Source organism: Emydura macquarii, unplaced genomic scaffold, assembly GCF_026122565.2.
Source record: "Emydura macquarii macquarii isolate MOO-44397 ecotype Brisbane River unplaced genomic scaffold, CSIRO-AGI_Emac_v2 contig_1876, whole genome shotgun sequence".
Classification (NCBI taxonomy): domain Eukaryota; kingdom Metazoa; phylum Chordata; order Testudines; family Chelidae; genus Emydura; species Emydura macquarii.
Window position 1 is genome coordinate 20006217 of NW_027132013.1, and position 27849 is coordinate 20034065.

The window sequence follows — 27849 nt, forward strand, 5'->3', positions numbered from 1 at the left end:
GGAAAATGATTAAAACGTTAAGTAGAATTATTGTCAAGAAGACCATCTTGCTTCCATTAAACTTTTAACTGGAAGAAAGTGGCAGGAAATCTAGACTTGGAGTGATCAATTTCAATTGTAATTGGTGCCCAAAGGGAGCTAATAAAATGAAATGGGAGTTCCTAAGACAAGTTTTAGTTAAATGTCGCCATCTACTGAAAGATTTTAATTCCCCCACTTTCTGTTACAGATAGTGAAAATATTCCCATGACCAAGTGAGTCAGAGGTGCTCTCCTGCAATCTCCTATATTGTAGTTGGAGATCATATCCTCTACCTTAGTGTACAGGCACCAAGATCCCATGAGAGAGTTCGACACATCATATTCCTGTGGAGTAAGCCAGACATCATCAGTCAAAACACACCAATTGGATGGTGAGGGGGAACAGAGAGTAAAACAATGCAAACATCCTGAGATAAGGAGAGACAAAACTTCAGTTTAACAAAGAGAAAACACTCCAAAGATAGAATTCAGAGCAAGTTCATTGGGAATATGTATCCAAAAAAATTGAAACTGTAGTATATTATTGTTATAATTCATTTATATAACCATATAAATGTATACAACGCTTCACAGAACATAGTTTCCCAGCCCCAAGAACTTAGACAGAAAAGTTACAGCCACCCAGAACAACGGAGGAGGACATGGAAATGGCTTTGCTGAGGAGGCTAACATATTAAGAAAGCGCTCTAGAAGTATCTTTTAAACAGAGATGAGCCCCAGACAGAACCTCTTGATCCCACTTTTAGAGGGTTTGAATTTTGGTAATGGTCCCTATTTTTATATTGAACTGAACTAAAATCTGAGATGCAAACATCCTTGAACTTTAGGGTACTTACAATTCAGATCTAAATTTTAGATAAAATGTAGTGTTCATTACAATGGTCCCAGTAAGATAGATTCATGCATAATGGAAGCAAGTATTTTGTCACCTCTCCCTCTGTCACTTTTACTAATGCGATTCAAACCTGCCCTGCAAAGCTCCCCCCTGATATTTTACTCATGTATTCCCGCACTGCTCTGTTATTCACATCCATCCTCCCGTGTAGCACCTCTTGCTATTCCTGTCACATCCCTTGTGTCCAATAATCTTTGCCAGTACACTTCAGTCCTGTCCAGCCCTGTTCTGTGCTATTCCACTCCTGAGCCCAGCTCCGTTCTCCCACCCTGATGCATTTACAAGTGCACCTCATTCACCTGTACAACCCACATTGCTAATTCTACCTTGATACCCAATATACACAGCTATGTTAATGCTCCTCATCCTTGATCTGCAGCATCTTTTGTTATTCTAATCCTGAGCCCCTCCAGAGAAGACACTGCCAATTTAAATGATTATTTTCTGCTCTTAGACAACTGTCCACTAAGCAAAAGATTATAATGATCAAAACACTGTTCACTTGGGACTAAAGCAGCTTTTAATACAAGGACACCATGGGGAAAGGTCAGCTCAATTAAACCAGTGCACCACTTCGCAAGTTCTAAACTCTCAGAACAGTTATCAGCATCGCTGAGCAGCTGGTGTGAGGCCCCAAAACATGAAACTTCCAGGGTCAGCTCTGGAAAGTAAATAGGTACCAGTTTATGCAAACAACTCCCTTCTGCAAATCAAGCTGCTGATTACCAACCCATTTCTGACATGAGGTAGAAATAGGGACTCAGTTATGTGACACGTACACTCTGCTTTCTCTGGACATTCTTTTTGCTTTTTTTATTTTTAAACAAACACCATTTATTTTTTCAAATTTGTACTAGGTTTCTAGCCAGTTGAAATATCCTTTAGCCTTCAGAGAGCCATTAATCTATGTTCCAGTCTCATAGGCCATGGCATTGTGAACCAGTATCACAAGAACGCACTGTGTTTCCTGATATTAATGCTTGGTTGTAGGACATTTCCTGGTAGATTCTAGAGGCCTGGAGGTTTCTTTTGTGAATTGTGTGTGGCTAGTTGGGCTTTTTTTGTTGTTTGTTTTCTGGTTTGATAAGCCAAAAAGGTATTTTAGATTTGTGTTCAATTACCTGAAGTAATCAGCTATTGTTTACTATGGAGATGATTTAGGGAAATTTAGTTCTAATCCCAGTTCCGTTAAGGTTTTAACTGTACTGCTCAGATACTTAATTCCAGAGCAGAGTTAGATCATTGTGTCAAACTCCATGCTGCTGAGACTAGAGATGCATCTGAGCCATGAAGCTGGGATCCAAGTCCAGATCTCAGCAGCCCCAAATTTGAATCCAGTTAATTCTGGCACATTATAGAGATATGAACTTCTGCAAAAATTTTCATGTGTTCAGACTTTCATTTTGATTCCATCTTTAGTTGAGATTATTATTATGATAATGTTAGGAGCATGTTGAACTCAAAGATTAAAAGCAAACACTTATTGGGTTAATGAAGGTGTTCTCCAAGTGTGTGGGGGAGGAGGCTCTCTCAGAGGTTCTCTCTTTCAGGAGAAGGGAAAATGAAAGTGTGCAAGAGTTTGTGTGTGTGTGTATATATGTGTTTGTTTATTTGTTTCTTTGGCATTTTCAAGCAAGAAAGAAATGAAGCAAGCAGATGAAGAGCAATGTATTGCATGTTGCCTATTCAGTAGACATATTTTCTTTCGATGGGTCTTGAGTAGAAATGACTGGAAGAAAGAAAGTTTAAAACTAATAATCCTTTGCAGAACTGCAACATCTTTCGTCCAAGACACTCAAGGCACTTTACAAACAATTTCATCATGTGTTTCAACCTCCACTCCCATAGCCAGCCCACATACACACTGCTGTAAAGGAAAGTAAATATTATTATCTCCAGTCTTCAGATGAGGGAACTAAGCCGGTACAAAAAAGTTCAGAGATTGGTCATGGTCACATAGCAAGTTAATGACAAAGCATGGAAAAGAGCTCAGGAGTCCTGACTCAGTCTTTTGCTGTTATCTCCGGACTGCACTGTTTTCCTAATTAACATTCTCACTTATGAAACTTTTTGTGACACCCGTCTATGAAAGAGACTGTGCCAAAACCAGATGTAGAGTTCTCCTCTGCTCCTTTGGCTATGTCCAGCTCCTTTGGGCCATAGGGGGCAACATTTCCTTCCTTTTCTCTTCTATTTCTCTACCTGTGTGTGGTCTATTGTGATTGCAGAAGCATAGTTCTATCCAGAACCTTCACCATATATGTCTATCTGTTAAGCTTACATTAATATGCAGACTAAAGGATGAATACATTCCCTGTGGATTTCACAGAGCAGCCTATGACCAAACATCATGAATCTAAAACAGGGATAGAAGGGGAATATCTTCAGGGGAACAATTAAGTATATGTAGCAAATAGTGAAAACCAGGAAAGTGAAAGTGAAGGCTTAGATTTGAGTGCCTGTTACTGTAAAAGCAGAAGACAAAAGATATGAAGTGGGGTTCTGCATAGTAACAGGCATTCAACAATTAATGCTTTCAGATTCCTGACTCTCGTACAAAGAATGTATGTGTGTGCTACAAATCTTGAAGTAGTTCATGGTTTTGAAATGATTTTCATTTTAATTTGTTATTTAGAATCCATATTGTGAACGGACTGCTGGACTTGAAATTTCACCACTTAATGACATATTGTCATGAAGTTTAAAATGACAGCCTTTGTCAAGCTGTTGTCTTGCTGTAGGATGAGACATTAATGATTGACTCCCTTCCTGCACTGCACAGGGTTAGGAAGTGGGCATAAGGAATGAGCTCCCACCTTGTACATTCAGTAATATACGATCTCTCCAAAGCGCATGAGAATGAGATGAGAAGTACACTGGCCAACAAGTTTGTCCACACAGCATTTCCCCAAGGGGCAGTCCTCTGTAGGTTACTGGGCATACTAGCTACCCAAGGTTGCTAGAACCCTATGCCGCAAACAATAGCAGTTCCTTCCTTCTGAAGCCAAAATGTGATCTGAGGACTATAGTCAGAGCATACACAAGTGATATGATACTTTGTAATAACTTTCAAGGAGTGCAAATCTACACATATACCTAGCATGTGGTTCTCCACTTATCTCCAAGAAGGGCTGACACCATTTATCACAGTTGGGACACTTTTTTGTTGTATGATATTTTTCTGCCAATGACATGTTGTATGATATTTGCTATTGTAGGCTACTTCCACAGGGCCCAATCCTGACCCTCCACTCTTCCCCATGGGTGCAGAATACTCAAAATGCAGTAAAATGACACTTCCGCTGCAGTATCCAAGTATCTCAGCACACAGTGAAGCTCAACTTTGTGGCAGTGTTCTCTCCACAGGAATGTGGAAAGGGAAGTGGCAGATGGGTTGGGGTTATGGCTGAGACTTGACCAGTGAGTTCAAGAACCTTGTGTATCAACTGGACAACATGTATGGAGGTGCAGTGGGCTATGACCACTATTACAGTTCATGAAGGTTACCCTATGCAGAGTCTCCGGGTTGAAAGGGGATTCCGTTCCCTGCAAAGCCTGCATCGCTCCATGAGGCAAAGCCTGTTCACTCAGGCTTTTTGCCAGGGACCAGGATTTGGCCATATTGAGAGAGCAACTTCTTAGCAATGATCATTGCTCTCAAAACCTAAAGCTGCTCGTATGGAGTTAGAATACTGCGGCCACTCCTGTCTCCCGGGAGAGTTACTTCTATATTTAGCTCTAAATCCTCTTGTAGAGTGACGCTGACCCCTGGATTGTACTGCATTCCAGACCGCTACACCTTTGTATGCTCCCACAATGAGCACATAAAGAATACCTAGCAGTTTTGCACTTCCATCATATATTTGAGGGTTGAAAACCAAGTATCACATAGATTCCCAGTAGCTCCGATGCTAAAGATACATCATGTTACCATCTATATATTATAAACTAACATTATAAAGTTTTAAGGTGTATTTCAACTATGGATCTACAGGGATAACACATTACTCAAAATGACATCTTAATGCTTAGTTATTTCTTTTTCTCAATCACCACCTTACTGTACCTTCAGCCCAATGTTTATTTCAGTCATGATTTTATGCTTTCTAGCTTAGCAAAGAGTTAAGTCCATATTATGATCTAATTACTCATCCGTGTTGAAATAACAAAATCATCTGTTTGAGTGCAAAGAAAACGCAACAGCTAAAACTTCAGATGTAATTTATTGTGTCACTTAACTTGAGAATGGTCAAAGAGATTTTTCTCAAATTTTCCAGGGCAATTCACTCTCTGGCAAAGACCTCTGCCAATACCAGCTTGAAACATTTTTTTAAAACTATAACTCTCTAAAACTCTAGGGATCCAATAGAATATACAATGATCATTTAACCATAGCAATGCTAGGTAGCACCACCTTAGTTTAACCAAGGGGTTCAAGTGGGGATCTCTGTAATTTTGCTATAGTTGGTGCACGCAGACACCTCCAAAATGACAAAGGTGCTGAAAAGGAAGAAAAAAATGAAAATGCAACAGAAACAAGAACAAAGCAAATGCAGAAGAGGGGGGTTCTTTGTGTGGGTGGGGGGAGGTTAATAGTGTTTTGAATGAAAACCCTTTGAGTTTTTATGGATATTTATCTTTTGAGGGTATAGTAAGAGGAAGGTCCTTCCTTCTGCTACATATTGCATGCATCCTCCAAACTACATCTGCTACCAGCTCCTTCTGCTTCTGGTGCTGATGTGGCGCTTCCTCCTACCTTGTCTGAAGTTTCACAGCAGTTCTTAGTAGTCATTTAGACTAAATGATGGTCAGTTCAGATTGCTTTCTAAGAACATTAAGTTCAGCAATGACATAGAAAAGGTTTAAATGTTGTAACTGACTCCCTTCCAGAGTTTGTTCTGTTCTTGTAGTACACAGACCTTGCTGATGATCCCTGGCTGTGTGTTTGTGCTGTTTGTGGCTACAGGAATCCTGTAAACCGGGGCAGGATTCCAGAGGACAGACTGGGGGAATGTATTGTGAAGCCCGTGGAACTTAAGTGGTGCATAGGCCTTATGTAGATCCTCTGCAAAGGGGTGATTTTTTTTTATTCCAAAAGAATGTATTATACTCCAAATGTGATAGAAACTGTACTTTAAAACGCACAGGGTGTAAAGAATATCCGGATGTGTCTTCTTCCATCCAAACAGCTACAGACAAGAGTTAGCTTCTGCTTACTCCTAAATATATACCAGAATGTGGGGCATTCTCTATTAGCACAGTAGAATCTGGGGTCATATTTGAATGCCATCTGGGTTGGAAGGTTGCAAGAACATTGTATTTGAGCCCAGAGCTTACAAGACCTAAAAAGCTTGGACTTTGTGGAGATTTTGCACCAGGCAGGGAGCAGGCGAGGTTACAGATGGATGTAAAAAAACAAACAAACCCTCTTTTCAACCACAGAAATTGCCCTTTTCTTGTACACACATTTCAGAGAAAACAGCCAAGACTTCCCTCTAAAAAGGATACTTTGAATGAAGAAAATGCTTGCTGAACTCTATCAGTTACACAGCCTAGAAGAGTGCGCTTTAAAATTATTTTTTAAATCACTCAGCCGTTTACAACATCCTTGTCTGCTATTCCCAAGGTCCTGGTTGGTTGGCTGACTGCCACCCTCTGCCCTCGTCAGGGTCATTGTACTTTGATTGCTAAGGGGGTGAGAGACTTAAGATCTTGTTGCAACACATTGATTTGAAGCAGGTGCAACTTTGAGACAGCTTCTGCTATCTCATCCACCTCCCACATTCCCGTCTGGATTTCCAACTTTGATATTTTTTTCTCTTTCCTCTCTTGTCAAGAAAATTTACAGAGCTTGTCCTTCATCTCTTTCCAAAGATGTGGCATGTGAAGGGAAAACAGCAGAGGGGTGCTGTGTCTTATCAGGGTTTACTTCCCCACACTTCAGCTGTCAGCCATAGTTGGGGCGTGATTTCCTTTCAGTCTCTCATAACTGTGGTTAAAAAATTTTTTTCCCTGATTTACTACCTAGTTGATCCTTTGTTTTCTAAGCCACAGAAATGTCAACATTTTCCTTTTTAAAATTTACTATTTATTTTCACATTTACAGTGCAACATAAGTTACAGCGGCAACTAAGCAATTATTTGCAAAATGTAACAGATACTATATAAAGCTATGCACAAAGAGAACATGATGGAACATGTAGACCTCAGGCACAGTGTAGTGTTCTTCAGACTGGAGAAGAGACAGGCAATATAGGCAAAATGTGGTATTTTTTCCAGTAAGTGGCATCCAAGCCCCGGCACCAATAATGTAGCACAGCAGTAGCAGTGTTACAGCACATTCTTTGTGCTCATGCTTCTCTGCAGCTTTCTCCAAGGCTAGAATATTCTTCATAGCTATGCTAAAAAGTGATGGAATCACTTACGGTCTTCTCCACCCACTTCTTCAAGACGCGGGCCATGATCTCTACAGTGCTCCCAGCATGTCCTCAGGAGCTGGGAATCTCACCTCTGTGACAGGCCCAGTTCCTCCTCAGACACTGACCTCTATGACACTCCAGACCCACTTAGTCTCTAGAGACCAGGAATGTCACCTCCATCAATGCCCCCCAAATATTCCCAATCTCGAGAGAGGATCATCTCTACAATGGTCCTGATCCCAGGAGGGGGAAACCACGTGTGTGTTTTAACATACAGTATGATTTCCAGCCAATTATGAAGTACTCGTTGGCTAAGGAGTTTATGATATAAGAGGAAATTAACTGAGCCAGTCAACATCCAGTTGAATTTAGTACAATTAACTGAGTCCTACAATCTCACTGAAATACTGTCAGAGTTGATACGTAAAGTCATATGAACACAAGAAAAATATAAAGCCTTTGATGACCCAACCCATGACCAATACTTTATTTTTTTCCCTCTAGTTGGCTGTGAGTTTGGCTCTCTATGTTCAATGCTGAACAAATAGAGTAAATATTCCACTGCTGCTGGAGAGGGGAAGTCAAATCTCCTGGCTATATTGGTAGTGGGAAATAAAAAGCTATCCTCCCACTTTTCTTTTGTTTATGTATTGGTTTGAGATTCTCTTTTTAAAATGTGCAATTGGACAGAGAGATTTTGACTTTGCATAAACTGGCTTTTCTTCTGTAAAATCTTGTGCTCTCCATCCGATATGGAACATTGCACGAGTGGAGGATATTGACATCTGAAAGTGAATAAGCAAAATTGACAAGTAAAGGATTGCTCCAAACCAGTTTACCTCAGAGGCTAAAGATTACACTGTGTCTGAGTAAAAAGATTACCACAAATGCTACTTTACACAGAACACAATAAGAAAGTTAAATAAGGTAATACTCATGCACACATACAACTCCAAGATGGAACAAAATTATATAGGTCCTGGAGCTTTGCTTGGTTTGCTATTTTTGGGGACATATGGAGGTTAACCAACTCCTTCACTGGCTCTCCCTTCTCTCCTAAAGATTCACGCACACATAGATACTGAAGCTTTGGGGTGGGAAAAAAGATTTCATATGATATAAACAATTTAACCACATAAAAGAGGTTTCCACAGGCAAAGACTAAGAGGAATGTCCAGTGTTCCTGTTCTTCCTTTTGTGACTAAGACTTTCTTTTTTACTGCTATTCTCGGTCTTTATTCAGTCAAGTGTATTTAGGTTTGATTTTGTTGCGTTTGGCACAGCAGTGCTTAATTTGTGCCCGGGCTTGCCAAGGCTGAGGCCCAGCACCTCTAGGTTTGGAAGTTCATAGCCCCAGCACCTCTGGGTTTGCTGCATCAGTTATGAATGTAAAAAATTGCTTGAGCCCCAGCATCTTTCATTACAAATTAAGCCCTGGGCTCAAGGATTACTAAGAGTTCCGAGGGCAAGTAGAAAAATAACAACTGAGTTTATCAAGATACTTTTAATTATGAATTAAAACTGAATAAGCAAATTGGAGATGTGTGGTGGTGGGGAACAGTTCTGTCTGATTGCAGAAAAACTCCACCCACCAAAACTCTGAAGTAGAGTATCAAATTGCAAGCATGACATCCTCAGAGTAAACTCTTAGTGGTGGTTTGAACCCTGAGGATAGGACAGGAAAGGGCAAATTCTGTCATAGTTACTCTCATTAAGTAGTACAACACTCCTTGTAGTCTTTTTATTTCAATAGCACTAGGTGGCAGAATCTCATCATAATATAGTAGCTTCTGAGAGCTTTGGGCTTTGCAAATTCAGCCCTTCTCTAGGATGTAGATTATACATGTAAGCACTTTGGGGCAGGGACCTTTTTTGGGTGAGGTGTACGGCACCTTGCACAATAGGGTTCTCCATGACCTCGGCTCCTGGGCACTACCACAGCACAAATCATAAATTATAATAATTACGACTTTGCTCTCTCTTTCTAATTGTCTCTCCCATGCTCCCTTTCATTGGACTGTTTTGAATCCTTGTGATTTCTGAATGGCATTTGGTAACAATTCTCAAACTTTCCTTTCCTCCTGCCCCACAGGAGCACATTTACAAGCTGATGAAGAGTGACAGCTACGCGCGTTTCCTCCGTTCTAACGCTTACCAAGACTTATTGCTGGTGAAGAAGAAGGTATCTTTTGGGAAGGACATGCTTGCATCTCTTAGCACCTATTGATTCTCGCCTGCTGCTTGCTGCTAGTGTGAAAATGGGAATATTGTTTCATTTATCTTTTATTTTATTTTTTTTAAAAAAAGGAATGAGAACATTTGTTTCCTCCACCTGAAGGCCTCAGGGTATGGCATCCCTATATACAGCTTCAGCAGCCATTGCAGGGGGGGGAAGGTAGAATGGCCAGCCAGTCAAAATATAGAATATGGAAAAATGCTCGGTTTATACCTGCGTATTTCAAACTCGATGTGGGCAGTTAGAAGTCCATTATCTCCTATTCATGACAAAGATGATATCTTGAATCAGAATTAAACCCCATAAATGTGTTCATTTGCTAGTCAAGGTAACAAGAATGGGGAGATGGTACAGCATCTTAGATGTAACCATGTGGTCCTCCTTTGGGATGCCTTACCTGGGGACCTCCCTGTAATGTCTTATCCCCTCCTCCTTTTCCCTTGCTCTTTGCTCCCTGAAAATGTTTGCTTTTTTATTTTAAATGAGAAATAATTGCAACCCAGAGAGAAATCAAGAACTTCAGCCATGTTCTTCACCAAAGACCTGAGTCTCAGTTTTTTCAGTCCCTTGTGTCAGCACATCCACTACTAGCAACATATATTCTGCCAGCAATTCCCAACACAGAGTAGCAAAAGACTGCTTCTGTAGGATTAAGTCAGCTCTTATCCAGCCAGTTCTATTCGGGCAAGGGGGGTTGGGAGGTAAGATACTTATCTCTGCATTTGTGGCTGCGTTTAAAGCTTTCTGTATCTACCAGCTTACTCTGGTACTCTGCGAGAGAGAGAGAGAGAGAGAATGTGTTCGTGTGAGCGCACCTGCCTTTGTGTGACCCACTTACATTCTAAGTCTTTGACTTCCAAAACACTAGATACGATTACGTCCGACTACTGCAGCCTGAGTTTGTGGTTTTCCATCGCCATGCTCTCTGCTGTTTCTCTGCTGCATTCTCTATGGGCTGTCAAATTGCAATTCATTGGCACAACTCAGTGAAATCCCATTGGTGTTTTACATGCTCATCGCTATTAGGGATCCTCAAAGTGCATATCATGACATAATGGGCCAAACTTTACTCTCTGTTGTGCCTGGCATTAGCTTCAATTGGATTGCAATAGTGTAACTGAGGACATGAGCTGGTCCTGTGTTTTAAAACCAGCTGGTTTTAGATAAGTACAGACCAGAAGAAGAAGTACAATGTCCTATCTGACATTTGAAATTAAACCTGGATCAGAATTCAGAGGTTGAGGGAAAGGAAGGGATGCAGTTAAAACTCTTGAACTCCCTGTGATGATGTAAAAGAAAAGTTAAACACCTTTGCTGTCTTATTCCCTGTATGGTCTCCCTCTCAAACTCTCCCTTCCAAAATATTAGGACCTGATGGTTCATGTGTTAATACAAAGGAAAGTTCTCCTCCCAGCTGAGCCAGTTTTGAATCAAAGATTTCTTTGGAATCATTGTTTGTTGTCACATCAAATGCTAGACCTGTCAGCATGACTTGCTGACCCCCCCTCTTCTCATGCCACCCGAGGAATAGATTTTAGTATCATGCTAACACTACAATGGAAATAAGAATCTAGGGGGTTTTTTAGAAAGAGCCTTGGGTACTCAAGTAAGTATATCCAAGCAAAAAGAAGACAGTGGCAAAAATCACGTAGTTGTGTCATTCACCAATTTAACATGTGGTGGGAGAAAATTAAAGTTACTTCAGAAGCTGTAAAGCACATCTTACTTAGGCTAGTAGACGTTGTACCACTGAAAGCACAGAGATGCTGATTGAAAGGCAAAGAAGTTTCCATGTGCTGACTTACCTGATAAGATCCTTAGTAAGTTTATAGCAGATTTAAGAGAGCCTTTTAGGGCTTCTTGAAACGGCCTGGAACATGGAGTTGGGGACAAGGGCAAGAACAGTGGGATACCAGAGCCTTTCAATATTGAGGACTTGGTTTAAATCCCAAGAGTGAAAACTGGCTTCTCTGAAGTCAGTGGGAGTTTAGCCACTGGGATTTCACCCCAGCAGTTTGAATCCCTGATAGGTAAACCTCCTGAATATCCCTCATTTCAAGGGATTGTGCTCACTTTAGTCCCAAATTGGCCTGCATTCCACATCTGCGAGGTGCCCTCACTTTTCTTACTGACTATTAATTACATCAGAAATGCAGAATCATGGAATTGAGATTACAGAGAGAGTTATTTACACTAAAGAAAGGAATCCCACAACATTTTAAGTTTCTTGTACAAATATATTTTTGTGTTTCCCTTATTTTGGGTCATTGTCATACATTGCATCCCATATATGGGCCTTGTGGCAAAAGTACAGCATTGGGAGTCATGAGATCTGTGATCTTTCCCTGGCTTTTCAACTAATTTTCTTTTGTGACTTTGGGTAAATCACTTAATCTCTGTGTGCCTTATATTCCCCACCCTGTAAAATGGGGGGTAATAATTCTGACCTGTGTAGCAGAGATGTTGTAAGTCTTAATTAGCATCCTTAAAAATGTCAGGCATATTTTGAGATCCTCGGGTGCAAATCTGTGTATAGTATGCACTGTGTACGTGCAAAGTATTATCATTTTTCTACATCACAAAATAACCTCACATGTGAGAGTTTCTGATCCAGTGTCTGGAAGTGGAATAAGCAGGAAGGGCTTGCGAGCTAGGTTAAAATACCTTGGCAGAGTTATGAGGATGAGAGGAGAAAATGAACATATTGTACAGAGACTCCTGGGTGCACAGATGGGCCATGTATAAACTAGCAGTTCCTTATTCATTTCTTGACGGCGTTTTCTTCTTTCCTACCAGTGTCATTGTTATATGTACCACAGCATGATGATGTGGAGTCTGCAAATCCATGGTATATACTGCTGTGAGTGCAGGGCTGGGCTCCGGCAAGGATGTGAATGGAAGCTACATGTAGGCATGAGGACGGTTAAGAGCTATGTGTAGGACTCTCCATTGCACAGAAGTACATCTCCCTTGCATGCCTGCTTCCTTTCTCTGAAAAGTGCAGGGTGAAAAAGGGGAAGGATGTGAGCAGAGCATCCATGTATCTGAGGAGAAAAGGACGTTAGCTTGGGAAGCATGCAGGAGAGCTACTTAGCTATGAGTTTGTCTGTGGGCCTCACTCCTCCTCCTAGGTAAGAGTCATTGGGATGCTGTCTGCAGCTGTCTCACAGATGCAGGATTGGGGTCTGCTGCACTCCTTCGCCTACCCATTGCATTTTATTTCTTGTGTGTACACACAACGTGCCACACCTGTGCTATGCAAGATCAAGCATCTGTCTGCTCGTGTTTCTTCATTTTATAATGGATCATAACCACCATCCCTTCCCCCTCAGGAGCCAAAAAATGGCCATCTCCTTGGATGACGGTGAACTTCATGTGAGAGAAGAAATGACTGTTACATTTAGGCCTTGAAAAACCTACTCACCCACCCATTCAGGGGTAATAGTGATTTTGGCTGGGTATGTCGGCTGAGAGGAGTTGGATATTCGTTGGCTCCTGCTGTGGGAGAAGGAAAAAAGCAGAGCAGCTCAAACCCCAGTGCTTCAACAGGAGGGGTCATTATAAGCACCTAGATAAATAGGAGAGGCAGGGAGTGGAGGGGCCCAGACAGGTCTCGTTCAGGAGATGGGGCAGTAAAGAGAGGGGCTGCTGCACCGACATTCTTCCAAGAGTGGAATGTTTGTGTAAAATGAACAGCAAGCAGCGAGAGCCATTTTCACCAAAAAGGAGGAGCAGGGAGGCCTTGGAGCCACTGCTCTTCTTGTAAGAGGAGAGGGGGCTGGTTGGAGAAGGCCCAGGTGGGGGTGATGAGGCCGAGGGCTGTCTGAGCACACAGGAGGGATAGCAGCAGTGGAGGAGCTCTGCAAATAGGTGGGAGTGGGATCTATCATCACTTTATTTGGGTGGGAGAGCTGATGTGCCAGTGTAAATAAAATATGCTTGGTTTAGGGTGGGGAAGTTGTTTTTCACCCTAACAAGAACACACGGGGCTAGATTCCGTATTGCCCTGCACTAGTGGGTGCAAATTGCCACCCCTCTGATCTGGCAGTGTTTTACACTCGCTCTGCGCTGGTGTCAATGACTACGTAAGGTGCATGGTAACTGAGAACCTGGCTCTTAATCCACAGGTGAGTGAGTATCAAGGGAATTTTTCAAGCCTTGCTTATAATTATGCCTAGTAAAATATCGTTCCTTTTGAAATACATGAATTTCACACTTCTGAAACACAAAAGCCTTGAGGAGAATTAGTAACAGGTTCCAATATGAACGGTGGACCTACAGGGTAGAATACTGAGCTCTTAGAACTTATCTCCATTGCAAAAGTTGATTTGCTAATACCTGTGCTGCCCTGTCCTAACAGACTGTTTACTCAAAGAACTAGAAATCTGGACAGTTTGGTAAATAATTAACCGGTAGAAAAAAACATGGTGGGATGCAGTAAATGGTCAGTGATACAGTCTAGCATATTCAGGATTTTGTCAGCTCCTAATTGGGCAGAGCTGTTTTTAATAAAAGCTTTATTAAATCTTAACTAGCTGTATCCTACTGTTAGCTTGTACAGTAGGTTAATATGTTTACTGTTGATGAGGGTAAGCTTTCCTTTTGCATGCTTGAGGACTGCTTGAACAAGTTTGTGTGTGCGTGTGTGTGTGTGTTTTGTACGAGCATCATTGTCCTGCTTCAGCACCGAAAACTAAAGTCTTCGTAGCATTTTTGGTGCACTTCCTGTGCTTTACCTGATGTATTCAAACAACTCCTTACTCTCTATTTTTCTAAATTCTTATGACTTTATTTTTAAATTTCCTCCTTCTGCTTTGCGAGGCAGCCTCAAGCACCTTAGCTTTGAGTTGGACCAAGGCAGGCAAGTGGTTATCTCATTAACACACAGCCAGTCACACATTTTGTAGACAGGCAGGCAGGAAATGCTAGAGAGCAATACAGCCAGCACAAACATGGACTCCTGCAGAAACTGTGCACATGGGCTGCTTGGCGTGCAGCCAGGTTTCACTGCTTTTTATTTTAATAGAAAAATGTAAAGCTTTCATCAACAACTAGATAGTATGCTGACTGTGTTCTGTAGCTATCTCAGACAGATAGATTTAAACTCAGGACTCTTGCTTTAGCACAGCTCACCATCAGTGTGTCATATACAGAGTAGTGTTGGAGCTGGGAGAGTTTGCAAGGCAAATTTCAATACAGGATCTTAGCATGGCTAAATTTTCAGATGGCGCTTCCCAGTGAACCCTTTCAGTATTAGAAGAGAATAAACCTTATATGCTGCAGCTTGTCAGTTGATACAAAATTTCAGTGTCCCAAACAGAATCCTCATGATCCTCTTACACCACCACTCTAGTTTCCTTAAGAATGGGAAATTACATCAGCCTAGAATAGTGTTCCAGACATTTCCCCAATTCTACAGCTGCAGAATTTTCCAGAGAATTGAACCCTTGCTACCAAAAGAAGCTCCAGAGTCTAAACTTTCAAAACAGTTATGTTTCTAGCTCTCCTGATTCTGAGGGTCGGAGGGAACACCTTAGAAATGTGAACTGATGTAAAAAAAAATGCAGTGTAGGCTGCCTGAGTCTGCTGACAGCCTGAAACAATAGCTCTGAGAAACATCATCTGCCCCATTTGTCTCAATGGGGTGTTGACTATGAATCCTAAACACAGCATAAATGTCAACACTGTTACTTGGTTCACTGCTGAGCATTTTAGCAGAAACATCTAGCTAATATGCTTATCCAGCAATCTCAAACCCACTACCACCTCTTCTTGGCAGCTAAATTGCCCCCTCCCCCCACACACACACAATTTGTCGCCAAAGTCTCTAGCTTCACTCTCCCCAGTTCTCCAAAACTCCAGCCTCTCCACTGGCAGCTTGTCTGGATTCATTGTAACTGCAAATAACTGTAGTATATTGAAAACTGAAAATGTAGGAGCAACATGAAAAAATTTAATTTGACATAAAATTAAATAACACGTGAGAGGCTTTATCGGTTGTATCATTTGTCATAGTTAACTCGGTAAAAACCTCCATTTGAAAATGTAAATGAAACTGCTGCAGCATTTCCAGTTTGCTGTGCCAGGGTTTTGCAGAATCCAGATGCTTTGCCCCAGAATTGGGGTCCAGCTCACTGCGGAGTACCGAGCACCTTGGCCTAGACCAATGGTTTTCAAACTGGGGTAGATTGAACCTTTAGGGGTATGCGAGCACTCATCAGGGGGTAGGTACACAAGAAAAATCCTGTAATGGTGGACAACACATTTTATTAAGTAAGATTTGGCAATCTAATCAATGTTTAACCCATAGGCGTAGTTTAACTTCTATATTTGGGGGAGCAAGGATTCAATTCTCTGGCAAATTCTGTAGCTGCAGAATTGGGGAATGTCCGGAAAGCTATTCTAGGCTGATGTAATTTCCCATTCTTAGGGAAACTGTAGTAGTGGTGTAACAGGACCACAATGATTCTGTTTGGGACACTGAAATTTTGTATCAACTGATAAAGCTGCAGCATATAAGGTTTATTCTCTTCTAATACTGAAAGTGTTCACTTGGAAGCACCATCTGATAATTTAGCTATGCTAAGGTCCTTTATTTAAACTTGCCTTGCAAACATTCTCAGCTCCAACGTTACCCTGCATATGACACACTGATGGTGAGCTGGCTAAAGCAATAGCACTGAGTTTAAATCTAACTATCTAATATAGCTACAGAACACAATCAACATACTATCTAGTTGTTGATCAAAGCATTACATTTTTCTATTAAAATAAAAAGCAGTGAAACCTGGCTGCATGCCAAGCAGCCCATGTGCACAGTTTCAGCAGGAGTCCATGTTTGTGGTGGCTGTATGGCTCTCCAGCATTTCCTGCAGGCGCCACTCTCGGGCCACCGAGCTCTGAAGGCAGCAGCACAGAACTTCAGATCTGTACAGGAGGACTATTTTTTTTAATCCCGCTCCCATCCCACCCCGCAATACCTGCTTCCGTGATGTGTCATGAATTTTTATCATGCTCCTACTGTAATGGCACCTGGTCCTTAAGCACCTGTAGAATGCCAGTCCCACTTCAGGGCTCTAACATTGTCCTAGCAATAGCTGGACATGCTGCTTTCAGCAGATGTCTCCCCACCAGCAACCACCCACTCCCTGCACTTCCCTGCAATGGGATGGGAACCCCCCCAGCCCTCCCAACTCACCCCTGCAGAGGGATCGGAGTCCTCATGCACTCCCACAAGGGGATGAGCAGCCCCTGTATCTCCTCTTCCCCATGCAAAGGGATTAGAAACCTCTAACCCTCCATGCAAAGGGGACGGGATGCCCCCATGCCCTGCCAGCCCCCATTGCCACCCTTACTTCTGCACTGCTGCTGGTGGCAGTGCTGCCTTCATAGCAGATCCTGGCAGCGGAACTGAGACCCTCAGGGTCACACAGGACCCGCTGCCATAATAGCGGGAGTAGGATAAAAATTGAAGAAACACTGCGGGAGCAGGTGGGAGAGGGAGTGGGTCTTGTGGGGCAGAATGGGAGCAGGATTAAAAAAACAGTGCTCCTGAGGTGTAAATGACATGAGCGCCCTGGCCAGCAGCCCCCGCTCTCCAGTCACCCAGCTCTGAAGGTTCTGGGTTGCTGATGGCTGTGGCCCTCCAGCTACAGAAATCAAACTATACCTATGTTCACTATCATAATAATAACAACTGTATCTGGGACAACACATTGCAGAGCTTGCGCATTGTGTTCAATCGTGTTATCCCTCACAGACCTTTTTTTCCTGTTCTCATGGCTGTATTATGACCCTATCTCAGATGGGGGTACATGGTAGACGACATTATTTGGAAAGGGGTACGCAGCCTACAAAGTTCGAAAACCTCGGGCCTAGACATTACATTTCATTGTCAACACTGTGCCTTTAAGGCACTGGCCACTGCTGGGGATGAGGCAAAGCTGCATCACCTCAATGGGAGGTCAAGAAGGGTCAGTGCTTCTGAGAAGCCCAGGATGCAACGGCATGGCACAGTTTGCGCAGTCCTTTAGATAGTTGCAGCCGGCTTCCTGCTGGTGCACCTGGCCTGATCTGGGTTGAAGGGTAGCTCCATGCCTCGCTTCCTCCCTACCTCTCCGACCTGCCTCCTTTGAGGTGACGGGCCCCTTGTGAGAGCCTGAAAGGAGGAGTTTCTGCCTTTCCCTGTGCACAGGGACTGCACCTGTGACTTGCCCCTATACGGGCCACATACGAGTAAGCCTGGAGACTCCTTGTATCTTCCTCTCTCCCACCACTCTCACACTGCAGTCTGCATGTTACCCAACCCCCTCAGTGCCCAACCCACAGAGTATAGGTCTGTTACAGCCACCCCTTCTGCAGCCTGGCTCTTTAGCTCAAGTAGTAACCATCCTTGCTTTCAGCTCTGGATGTCCCTAGTTCAGTCCCTAGGCTTGGTGAAGATAATTGTTGTCACACAGTGACCAAATTATGACTGGTCCAACAGTTGTCCAACTTCCAAAGAGCACTGGACAACTGGCACTAGCTGGGCATCCTGGAAGCTGTTGTGCTTTGGGTAAGTGGAAAGGGTGGGAGTAATTCACAGGCATGAAACATCTGCTTGAGAAGCAGAACTTTATTGCAATAAGACTAAGACCATCACTTACAGTAACTTCTCCTTAACTTCCTGGAGCAGGGGGCTGTACTGGGCTCCTCCCAGTCTTGATTTACCCTGGACTCCTTTGGGCAGGTTGGGTTTCTCTGACTAGTTTGCCCAGTCAAAAGGAAGAGTCCAGTTGTCTCCCCCACCCCTGTTTATCATTCTTTTATTTGCTTTCCATGTCAGCTTTGCTGCCCCCACCAATTCTTATCCTGGGCAAAGTGGTGATGCTGGTGTGCCGCATGGAAGCCACAACGAACAGCTCTCCCAGTGGTCCAGTCTGGAATTACCCTTGCCATTTTAACTTAAATTTGGCCAAAACTCTCAATTTAACATTGTTTTATACATGGTTCTGTAATATGAATATCAGTGTGACATGCACAGATAAACACCAGTGCTGAAAATATGGCCTCATCATTCCTCTTCTCTCCCTATAGAAATACTGTCCCTAAAATTAAAATCACGGTAATGAATATACTTTTAAAAATAACACTATTTTATAGATCAGCTATAAAATGTCATCATCCTAGAATCTCTAGCATTTGTGTTGGATGCCATATGGGGGCGCATTGGCTGATAGTGTGGCTGTTTCAAATAGTTACATGGGAGAACATTCCGTGGTTGTCCCATGTGGACAAGGGATGGTGTTTTCTTTCAATGTCCATTTCCATTAGCCCCATTGTCTCTGCGGACTCATCACTGACAGCTAGTTCAGTCTGATCTTCTAGGCATCAAAATGCTGCTCTTTCGTGGCAGATGTAATCAATTGGCTGTATGATCTGCTAAAGGCTTGGCATATATCCAGTTACAGGTACCTTCACCAATTCACCTGGCTTCCTTTTAGATTCTTTGTATCTTCTGTTCATTGTTTCTGTACTTCTGCTTTGCTCCTTTGGGTTGATATTCTAGCTGAAGTCACAGCTGGGAGGTAATCACAGACAGAAGATTCTAGTGAAGAACTTCACTTGTATCTGTTTCTCTTAGGGGCTTTATCTTATATGCAGGACCCTCTCCTCTTCCCTCTTTGACATTATAAATTGTATCCACTAACTATCTTCTTCATTTCCCTGGCTCACCACATCCAGATAAGTTTCTCTCCAGGACTCTATCTGCAAACATTGCTCAAAGCTTTCTATCTGCAATCAGCTTTTCCTCCCACTACTGAATTTCTACTGTTTTCCACAATAGTTTGTAGGCCCTCTTCAGCTGTTCTCTCCATCACTCTGCATAGTTGGCTCAATCCCACTCTCTGGATGGATGCTAGTCAGTTGTTAGTGGACCCCACTTCTGGATCCCATATGCTTCTAAACCCCGTGTCTGGGTTATGAATCGTCAGGGTTCCTAAACCTCGATCTCTCAGGCACGCTCCCGGCTGGAGCCCTGGTGTTTGATACTATTCTTGGGCAGTGGGACCCCAGAGTCAAACTGCCTTAGACCTTCGAACTTCCCAAAGCTCCATTTGCTTAGACCTATTCCCCCAGCATCCACTTACCTTGTTTCTCAATAATCCCTTCAGGGACAGAAGTGCCAGGAAGGCAAGGAATGCAGGCTTAGTAAAGAATTTTTTAACTACACACTTCGCTTAACAAGCCACGCTAGGAATTATGGAGCTTTGGAAAACGAGACAGCCCTGATTGCAGCCCCTTTGGACCTGTTCTCACCCTTCCTGTGAGTCCTGAGTTTAGGCAGTATCCTTAGGCTAGGCAGCCTTTCTTGTCTTCTTTCTTGCATGTGGCGGTGGTCTGGTCCCTTGCTTAGAGAAGCATCCCTCTTTCACCTATGTGCTTGTTGGAGAAGTTCTAGACTCCAGCCTCCCTGGCCCCATTAGCTTCTGTATAGACAGTCATTCAAAGTCAATGGCCCTCCTGGTAGAAGACTCTATTGTTCCAATCAGGAAGAATTATTCAACATTGATGGCCCTTGTTTGCTCAGTCTCAGTGTCTTAGAATTTTCCACTATGTGTCAAGTCCCTGCCACAAAATGGATGCTCTAATCTACCCTGGAGGTTGCAGCACAACATGAAGGACACACTCCAAGAAGAAGGTTACAGTACAAAGCAGAGCTCCTGAAACAAAATGGGTTACACAGTTCGATACAGACATACCCTCAATCTGTCACTTTTGATGTGACTATTTCCCACTTTATTCTATACACAGTCAAACCTATCTATGGGCAATCTTGGCAACAGGACCATATAGCTGTAAAATGGTAAAATTTATGCTTGGACAAATTATAATCATGCACTACTTAGGACAGACAGTCCTTCTGAATGGATTGTTCCTCAGACAATGTATCATTACTAAGAGAGTTCTGAAGACTCTTCAACTAGGTTCCTTGAAGATGGTCAGATGTGGCCTGGGTGCTTTGTATCCCGCTATACTTGTCATGTCTCTTTAAGTGCTGATTCTCAAATTCCTTATGCGTGTGGATGTTTTTCAGAAAATTCGAATTGAAGGACCAAGTTGCTGAGTACTTTATTAGCAACTATTCTGCTGGATTTTTTGGCTGTTGGACAGATCTGTGTAAATGTAGTGATCTGGTCTGTTCTGTCAGTTCTCTACTTTTCTTTATACTACTGTCTAAATGCAGCCAATCAACAGAGAGGTTGGTGGCTGTAGAGTTCTTCCAAGGGTTGGTTTGTTTTCTAGTTAGTAGGTCTTTTCCGTTCAACATACTAACAAACATGCCAATAATTCATCAATTTCTTTCCTCATTAGTGGCCAAAACAATCTCTCTTGTGCCAAATGAAATACTGTTCAGTCCTGAGGTGAATCATGTTCTTATGTAAATGATAATAAGCCAATGGTGTATGTGTTTCAGTCTTATTGCAATGAAGTTTTATCACTTCTAGCATATGAATACCCTATACTCTGTGTAAACCAAAACCAGGGCCAAAAACACGACTTCATCTTTCCACAGCTTTACACAGTTTACATATGCTATCTCATACCTAAAGGTGGTCTGTCCTGAGAAGGGGTGAGGCACATTGAGTGACGCAGTGTAGTGAAAACATGCTTCTACCCTCTGGATAAACAGCCTGTTCAGCCTGTAATTCCGTCACTGTTTTTCTTCAGCACTACATTCACTCCCCAGAAAAGTGTGAGCGTGAATATGGTTCTTCCGTCTCTCTAAAATCTTGATAGGAGTCTCCAATCAGCTGTTTGGCAGATGTTAACCAGAATCAGAGGTCTCTGCACAAACACCTATGGAAGGAAAATTCAACAAGAAATCAATAAAAATAGCTGTGGGACACAACATCACACAGACCCGTTATATAGCTTTGAATCAGAGCTACAGAGCACATTTTTAACAGAAGAGAAGAAAAGGTGACATTCTCCAACAGTAAAAGCTTTCATTCATTAAGGGCTTTCTGTTTGCTGTTGCAAACAGTAGTTACTGCTTTTTTTTAAAAAAAATCCCATTTTATTTTATTTATTTTTTTGTTTCCTTATCTTTTGCTGCTGTTTTAAAAAACTGCATTTAAGCTGAAGGGTTTTTTTCTGTATTTTTTCTCCCTACTTTTTTCCCCTTTAAAGCCAGAGAATGAGCAAGGTCGTAGAACTTCTCTAGAAAAGTTCACTCGCAGTGTGGTAAGTTCCTTATTTTTTTCTTTCCTCAGCGTTTTACTTTTAGTTGTGGGGTGTTGGTGCTTAACTTTTTATTTCATTTTTTATATTTTGCAGATAGCCTTTTTGTGGCTTCTCTTTTAATTCAGTAGCTCATCTAAACTGTAGCTCTTAACAAAGGAAGTTGGGGGGAGCAGAATTCCATAATGTGCATTATGAATTAAAATCACCACATCAATAGACCAATTTTGGTTGAGTGTTAAAAAGTAGGTTGTGGTTTTGCTATTTTCACACTACAGTATTTGTTATAGCTTCCCCTGAACATTGTAGTAGAACAGCATGGTTATACTAGCGTCATTTGAATTGTATCCATATTGATTTCTATGCATGGTTAATGATAACATACATATAAACCCACATATACCTCTATTGTACCTTTCATTATATCAACTGTAACAACTTCATTGGTAGTCCAGATTTGTTGGTGGTATTGTAAGAACGTGATGTATGATGATGAAGATGATAATCAGAATGCGGTTGAATCTGTTAGAAGCTACTGTTCAGTACAAGATTTTGTGAAAAGTACATGATCTTTATTACATTTTCACACCTTTGTAATGAAGGAATTGTACTATGTATATATACTTGCATTTGTGTGTGTACATATATGTATGTATATTTATATATAATACATATGTATACACCGTATATATAAAGATAAATATTTGCATAGATACACAGATAGAAAAGGGGATACTACCCAGGTAAGTGTGAGCTGTAATACAGTGGTTAGGCATCAAGCAGGTCTTTCTGATGCTGTCACATTAACTACACGAATGAAACGCAATTGTGATATCTGATATATCAGCAGACTCCAGAGATGTATGCTGTCTCTATTGGCAGGTTTCCTCTGTAGTGCTTTAATATAGTTAATGCATTGACAGACATAAAAAAACACATTTATAATAGAATCATATACAAAATATTACTCCGCCCATCTGTATATATGTATTTTTCTATGATTGACAGAAAGCGAGCGAAGAAAACCAAAAGAAATATAGTGTAGATATTTTTACACTTGGGGCCAGATTCTGCTCCCCGTTACGCTAATGTATACTGAGAGTAACTCAATGACTTTAGTGGAGTAACTGGTTTAACAATAGTGTAACTGAGAGCAGAATATGGTACTTAACATTTTGATTTCAAGAATATGTGAAAATTTAATTTCAGCATGGTAGGATTATGATATAAAAGGTAGCCAAGGCAATCATCGTAGATTGGTCTATAGTTTATTTATTACGGTATTATTGGTTAAAATGCTATAAATTCTTTCCTTGCATTTTATAGCTGGTGTAAATTGGTGTAGCTGTACTTTAATTTCTATACTTCTATGCCAATTTATGCCAAGTGAAAATCTGACCCATGTGATTTTTAACCTGTCATTGTCACTTTAAAGAAAAGAATTGTTCTTGTTTAAAATATTATGAGATCAATCAGCTGTTTTAAACAACTGGAGCTCTGACAATATTACAGACTACTAACTTTTCACCCTTCTGCCTACCATCATGTAATCAAAACTCTTTTGGCCCGATTCTCAGTTACACCATTTGTGCACTTGAGACAGGGATGGGGGGTGATAGTTTTAAGCTCATTTGGGCTCACTGTATTCATGAGCATGCAAGCACTGACCAGGCCTCTGGTGTAAATTGGGGCTGTTCTAATTTACGGTCTGCTTCACCAAGCCACTTAAGTGCCCTGGAAATCTGAGACTAAGTCAGAGCATTCCACCCATGTCCTAACATGCCTGCAATCTGCCTTCTTTACTGGGCACTGAGAGCAGAGCCAATATTAGAGCACTATACCAGCTGGGGAGGACCTCTGTACCAAAGGGTAGTCACCGAGGGCTGTATCCACACACTTTAAGGCCTCTTTATGCTGCTGGAAAACCATAAAACAAGCCTTAATGTAAGTGAAAATTAGACTCTCTGTGTTTCTCTGTTGTGGCTTACTCTATCTCATAGGACTGGGAAGTGGGCGGTCTGACGTAGTGGTCAGAAGAGATGGGCAGTGGGACCGAGGGTCAGAACCAGAGGATGGATGCCAGAGCCAAAGGTCAAGCCAGCATCAAAGCCAGGAATCAGCACTGAAGGTCAGGCCCAGAGTCAAGGGCCAGAGCTGGAATCACAGTCAGAGAGTCAAGCCAAGGATCAGAGTCAGAGAACAGGGGCAGGAGCCAGGAACAGGGTAGAGCTGAAGTCAGGAACCAGTGAGAAGACTGGGAGTAGCAGCAGCAGCAGCAGCAAGTCAGTATCCATCTTGTTGCACAGACAACTTGTGTCCCTTTCTGGCTTAAATAGTGTACCTGGTCCAATCAAAACCTCCGGAGCTCCTCCAATCAGGTGCCTGTGGGTGGTACCTTTAGTGGAGCATAAGGCCCTAGGGCTCCCCATTTGCCAGTTCCTGATAGATGTGTTGGTAGAGTTGTGGATGCGGACACAGGCCCAGGTTCAGGACCTGTGAATCCTTCTGTGTGTTTGGTAGATATAGAGGTGTGGGAAGACAGATTCACAACACTGGAGAAAAAGGCAAAAGTTTATTGTGTTATATGGTTTCTTCAAACCACAAAACATTTTACAGTTTTTTTCCTCACATTTTAGGTAAAAATGAAAAACAAGTTTTTGTTGCTTCCAAATTGCCTTCTCAGTTGGGTGAAATGTTTTACGATACCCAACTCTGGCTTTGTGGGCGTAATCCCAAAGCAATAATCCCAAAGAAATAATCTCATCTCTGGGGGTTTTTGCTGTCCTCGGAGTCCTTCCTCGGGTGATGTAGTTTAACTCCAAACTGGGTAGACTATTATCAGAAAAGACACCATGGAACCCAGTCAGAAACTAGTAGCCTTAAGGGGGGACAAATAAGCAGTAAGGAAGAGCAAGAGTTTATTGAGATTATTCTTTTCAGCTTCAATTTTAATTTCTACAAATCTACAAGGCCAAGGTTTCTCATGGGATAGTTTTGACTCAGAAGGAGGTTCACAAATGAATTTCATAAAATCTTTTCTTAGTGTGAAATATGCCAAGTTTGCCCAGAAGCCAAACCCCACCATTTTCACATTAAACAGAACAGAAATGGCAACATTTTGTCCTTCAGCAGCTTTCAGAATTGTCACCAAAAGAAATGTTTCACGTTCTACTTACAAATGTTCCTGAAGCAACAACTGATACCTTTGCACATCTACATGGGGAGGGCCCTCATTGCTAATCAAGAGGGCTCAGTAACTCCAAGGCCCTTATGTAGCAAAGGGTATATTCTGCAATTGCTTCACACTGCCACCAAAGGGAGTTCTACCTGCAGAATCAGGGCATTGTATTTCACGTCCCGGCTCACTTGACCTGACAACACACAGTATGCCGGATCACCTCAGACTCCTCAACTTATCTTTATGAAATATTTGCAGCTTATATTTTCATTGTCATTTTCCTTTCTGCTTCTGAGCCTCAGGTCTCCTCCAAGCAGCCAAGAAGTAACACATGGGCAACCACAAGGTCACTGGCATTGTGGCAGTCCCTGCATTATCAACACTTCTGTCTAGTCTGCCCCAAGCACTCTCTCTTCAAGCTCTGGCTCCACCCCAGCTGCACCACAGCCAGGGGTAACAGCTGTACAGTCTTAGAACCGAATGTCACAGCCTTCGGTGCAATATTAGTGGTCCATGTATATATTGTGGAGCAGATGTCACAGCTATTCTCTGCGCTCAATTGTCACTGATTCCACATGAGAGCTCCATGAATGGAGCAATGCAAAGTTCTATTCTAATGTAGGGTGAGTCCTTAAAAATATATGGACAGATATGCAGGTTTGATTTAAACATCTGTAACCCTGCTGCCAGGTGAAGTTGGCAGCCACAAGGGCCAGGTTCAATATCTAGGGATTCCTCTTAGCAATACAAAACAGAACTGGCTCGAGCCCTTATCCGGAAATCTGGGAAAATTAAACACCACCTCTAAGTGCCTCTGAGAGGCAACACTTCCCCTCTCACAAGCACTGAGTGTGTGTATAGCAAAGAAAACTTCCAATACATGGGCAGTAGGAATCCAGCATTAATCTGGGAAAACATCACAACCACATTTTGAAAGCATATGACTGGGAGCAAACATCCACACTGGGGCAGTGTCCTTTGCCTGAGTTTCTCACCTGGCAGTGTGAAAGTCCAACAACAAATGTTCCTTTAGTGCATCACTCCCTTCACTGTCCCCCCTCACAGCTGCTGTCCTTGGTCAGTGAAGACCCCACGGTTCAGAGGTACAGTCACATGAGCATCAAGCAACGCGTCAGCTGCTGCGCCGCCGCTTCAGCTGGCTTACATTTGTTGCCATTCGTTCTGCTGCCGCTCTTGTTCACACTGCCACCACTGCGTTCTGCTACCTCTGTCTCTCTGCTGCAGCATCACAGTCTGAGGTACCACCACTTAGCTCAGCTCTCAGGAATTTCAGAGGGTAGTGGGAACCTCACTGCTAGCGCAGGCTGTGCAGTCTCCTTTACTGCAGCAGTGTCCCATACCCGGTGTAAGGCTCAGCACTTGATTATTAGTGACTTCAGCTCTAGGGATCACTGAACAAAACAAGGACTCTCAAAGGAGTCTAATCAGCTCTGGCTTTAAACAGTAGAAAGGGGAGGGTCAAATTGTGTCTAGGACTCCATAGGCAGAGACCACACCACTGTGTCAGAACACCTGCCCCCACCTTCTCTCTCCCTCACTGGGATTTGGCATTCCTAACCCCTGTTTAGTGAGTGAGGTTCAGTTTAGGAGGAACCCCTCAATCAGAGCAGGCTAAGTACAGTTCTGCTGCCTTTTCCTCATACAATAAGGATAACAACATTTCATCACTACTGCTCTCAGTAACTAAAGTGATTAGTAGCCCAACACCAGCCAAAAGCGATCATTTTGGCAAAGCCGTTCCATCATGCTGCGCACGTAAGCAGAGCAGGCGTGTCTGTGCAAACGCAGTCTGTTCCTGAAGTCTTTTCCCTGAGCTCATCGCTCAATATCAGGGGACAGCTCATTCAGAAGTTACTTACACATCCATCAAGATTCACCTGGCCCATAGGGCCACATTTTTGACACTCATGCTTTTAAATTGTAATTTAAAACCTATAATCTTTTAAACTTTTCAAAGGAGCCTTGGGAATATTCTTGTGGAGTAAATCTAGGGGGCAGTCACAGTCGACGTGGGCAGGACTTCGCAGATCTGACAGACTCTTGCATCACTGTGCCTGCTAATCCACCTCATTTTAACAAAGATGGCACTGTGCAAATGGCAGGTTTAATTTATTTCAGTTTTCTTCAGTGTAGAGCAGTGTTTCTCAACCTGGGGGTTGTGACAGTTTTAGAGGAGTCGCAAGTGCAGAGCTGGTATTGGGGGTGGCAAGAAAGGCAATTGCCTGGAGCCACAGGGGCTAAATTACATGCCTCAGCCCCGTGGGGGGTGGGACTCAGGCTTCAGGGGTACAGTAGTTTGGAAAGGTTAAGAACCACTGGTGTAGAGCAAGGAGTGACATAACCAAAGCTGAGTTATCCTGTCTCTCCTCAAATGTATAGATAAATGACATCATAAAAATCAGTCATCGTATATCATATTATGAATAGCATCTGGTATTAAGGGTTATAACTTAATTTTAAAGACACACACACAAAATAAATCCATATAATCTACATCTCTCGCCGCTGTCATGTGTGATCATCTTACTAATTAAAAGTAGCCTACTGGTACTATTTTTAGCCATGCAGTCTCAGACTAGCTGTTTAAACTGCTGTAGTTTCCCATCTGCTTTAAAAATGATTTAATAATCAGATAGGCAGAAGCTTAATTTTCATAAGCTGGGATGATCTGTCAGGGCCAGGAGTAGAAGAAAAGTATATTTAAATGAATACATGGAAGGAAACCACTGATGCTTTTATATTACAGCGAAAGCTACTGAGTCCATTCCTGTCTTGTTGCTGATAATATGTAGTATTTTCCACATTTAATAAAAGGAGAAACAGCTGGTGGTGCC

The 27849-nt window shown here is 42.3% G+C and overlaps 1 protein-coding gene across 4 annotated transcripts in view; it reads left to right on the forward strand.

Annotated features, from left to right (window-relative positions):
• RGS6 (regulator of G protein signaling 6) overlaps nucleotides 1-27849 on the forward strand; it is a 470201-nt gene that overhangs the window by 424040 nt on the left and 18312 nt on the right. For 3 of the 4 annotated variants that reach the window (XM_067557849.1, XM_067557850.1, XM_067557852.1), the window contains 3 exons: nucleotides 9448-9537; nucleotides 21766-21819; nucleotides 26060-26415. In XM_067557849.1, the coding sequence (XP_067413950.1) occupies nucleotides 9448-9537; nucleotides 21766-21819; nucleotides 26060-26410 (495 nt within the window). In that variant the 3' untranslated portion in view covers nucleotides 26411-26415. Of the gene's footprint in view, nucleotides 1-9447; nucleotides 9538-21765; nucleotides 21820-26059; nucleotides 26416-27849 lie in introns of those variants that run through there. The other variant, XM_067557853.1, reaches the window with a different exon arrangement.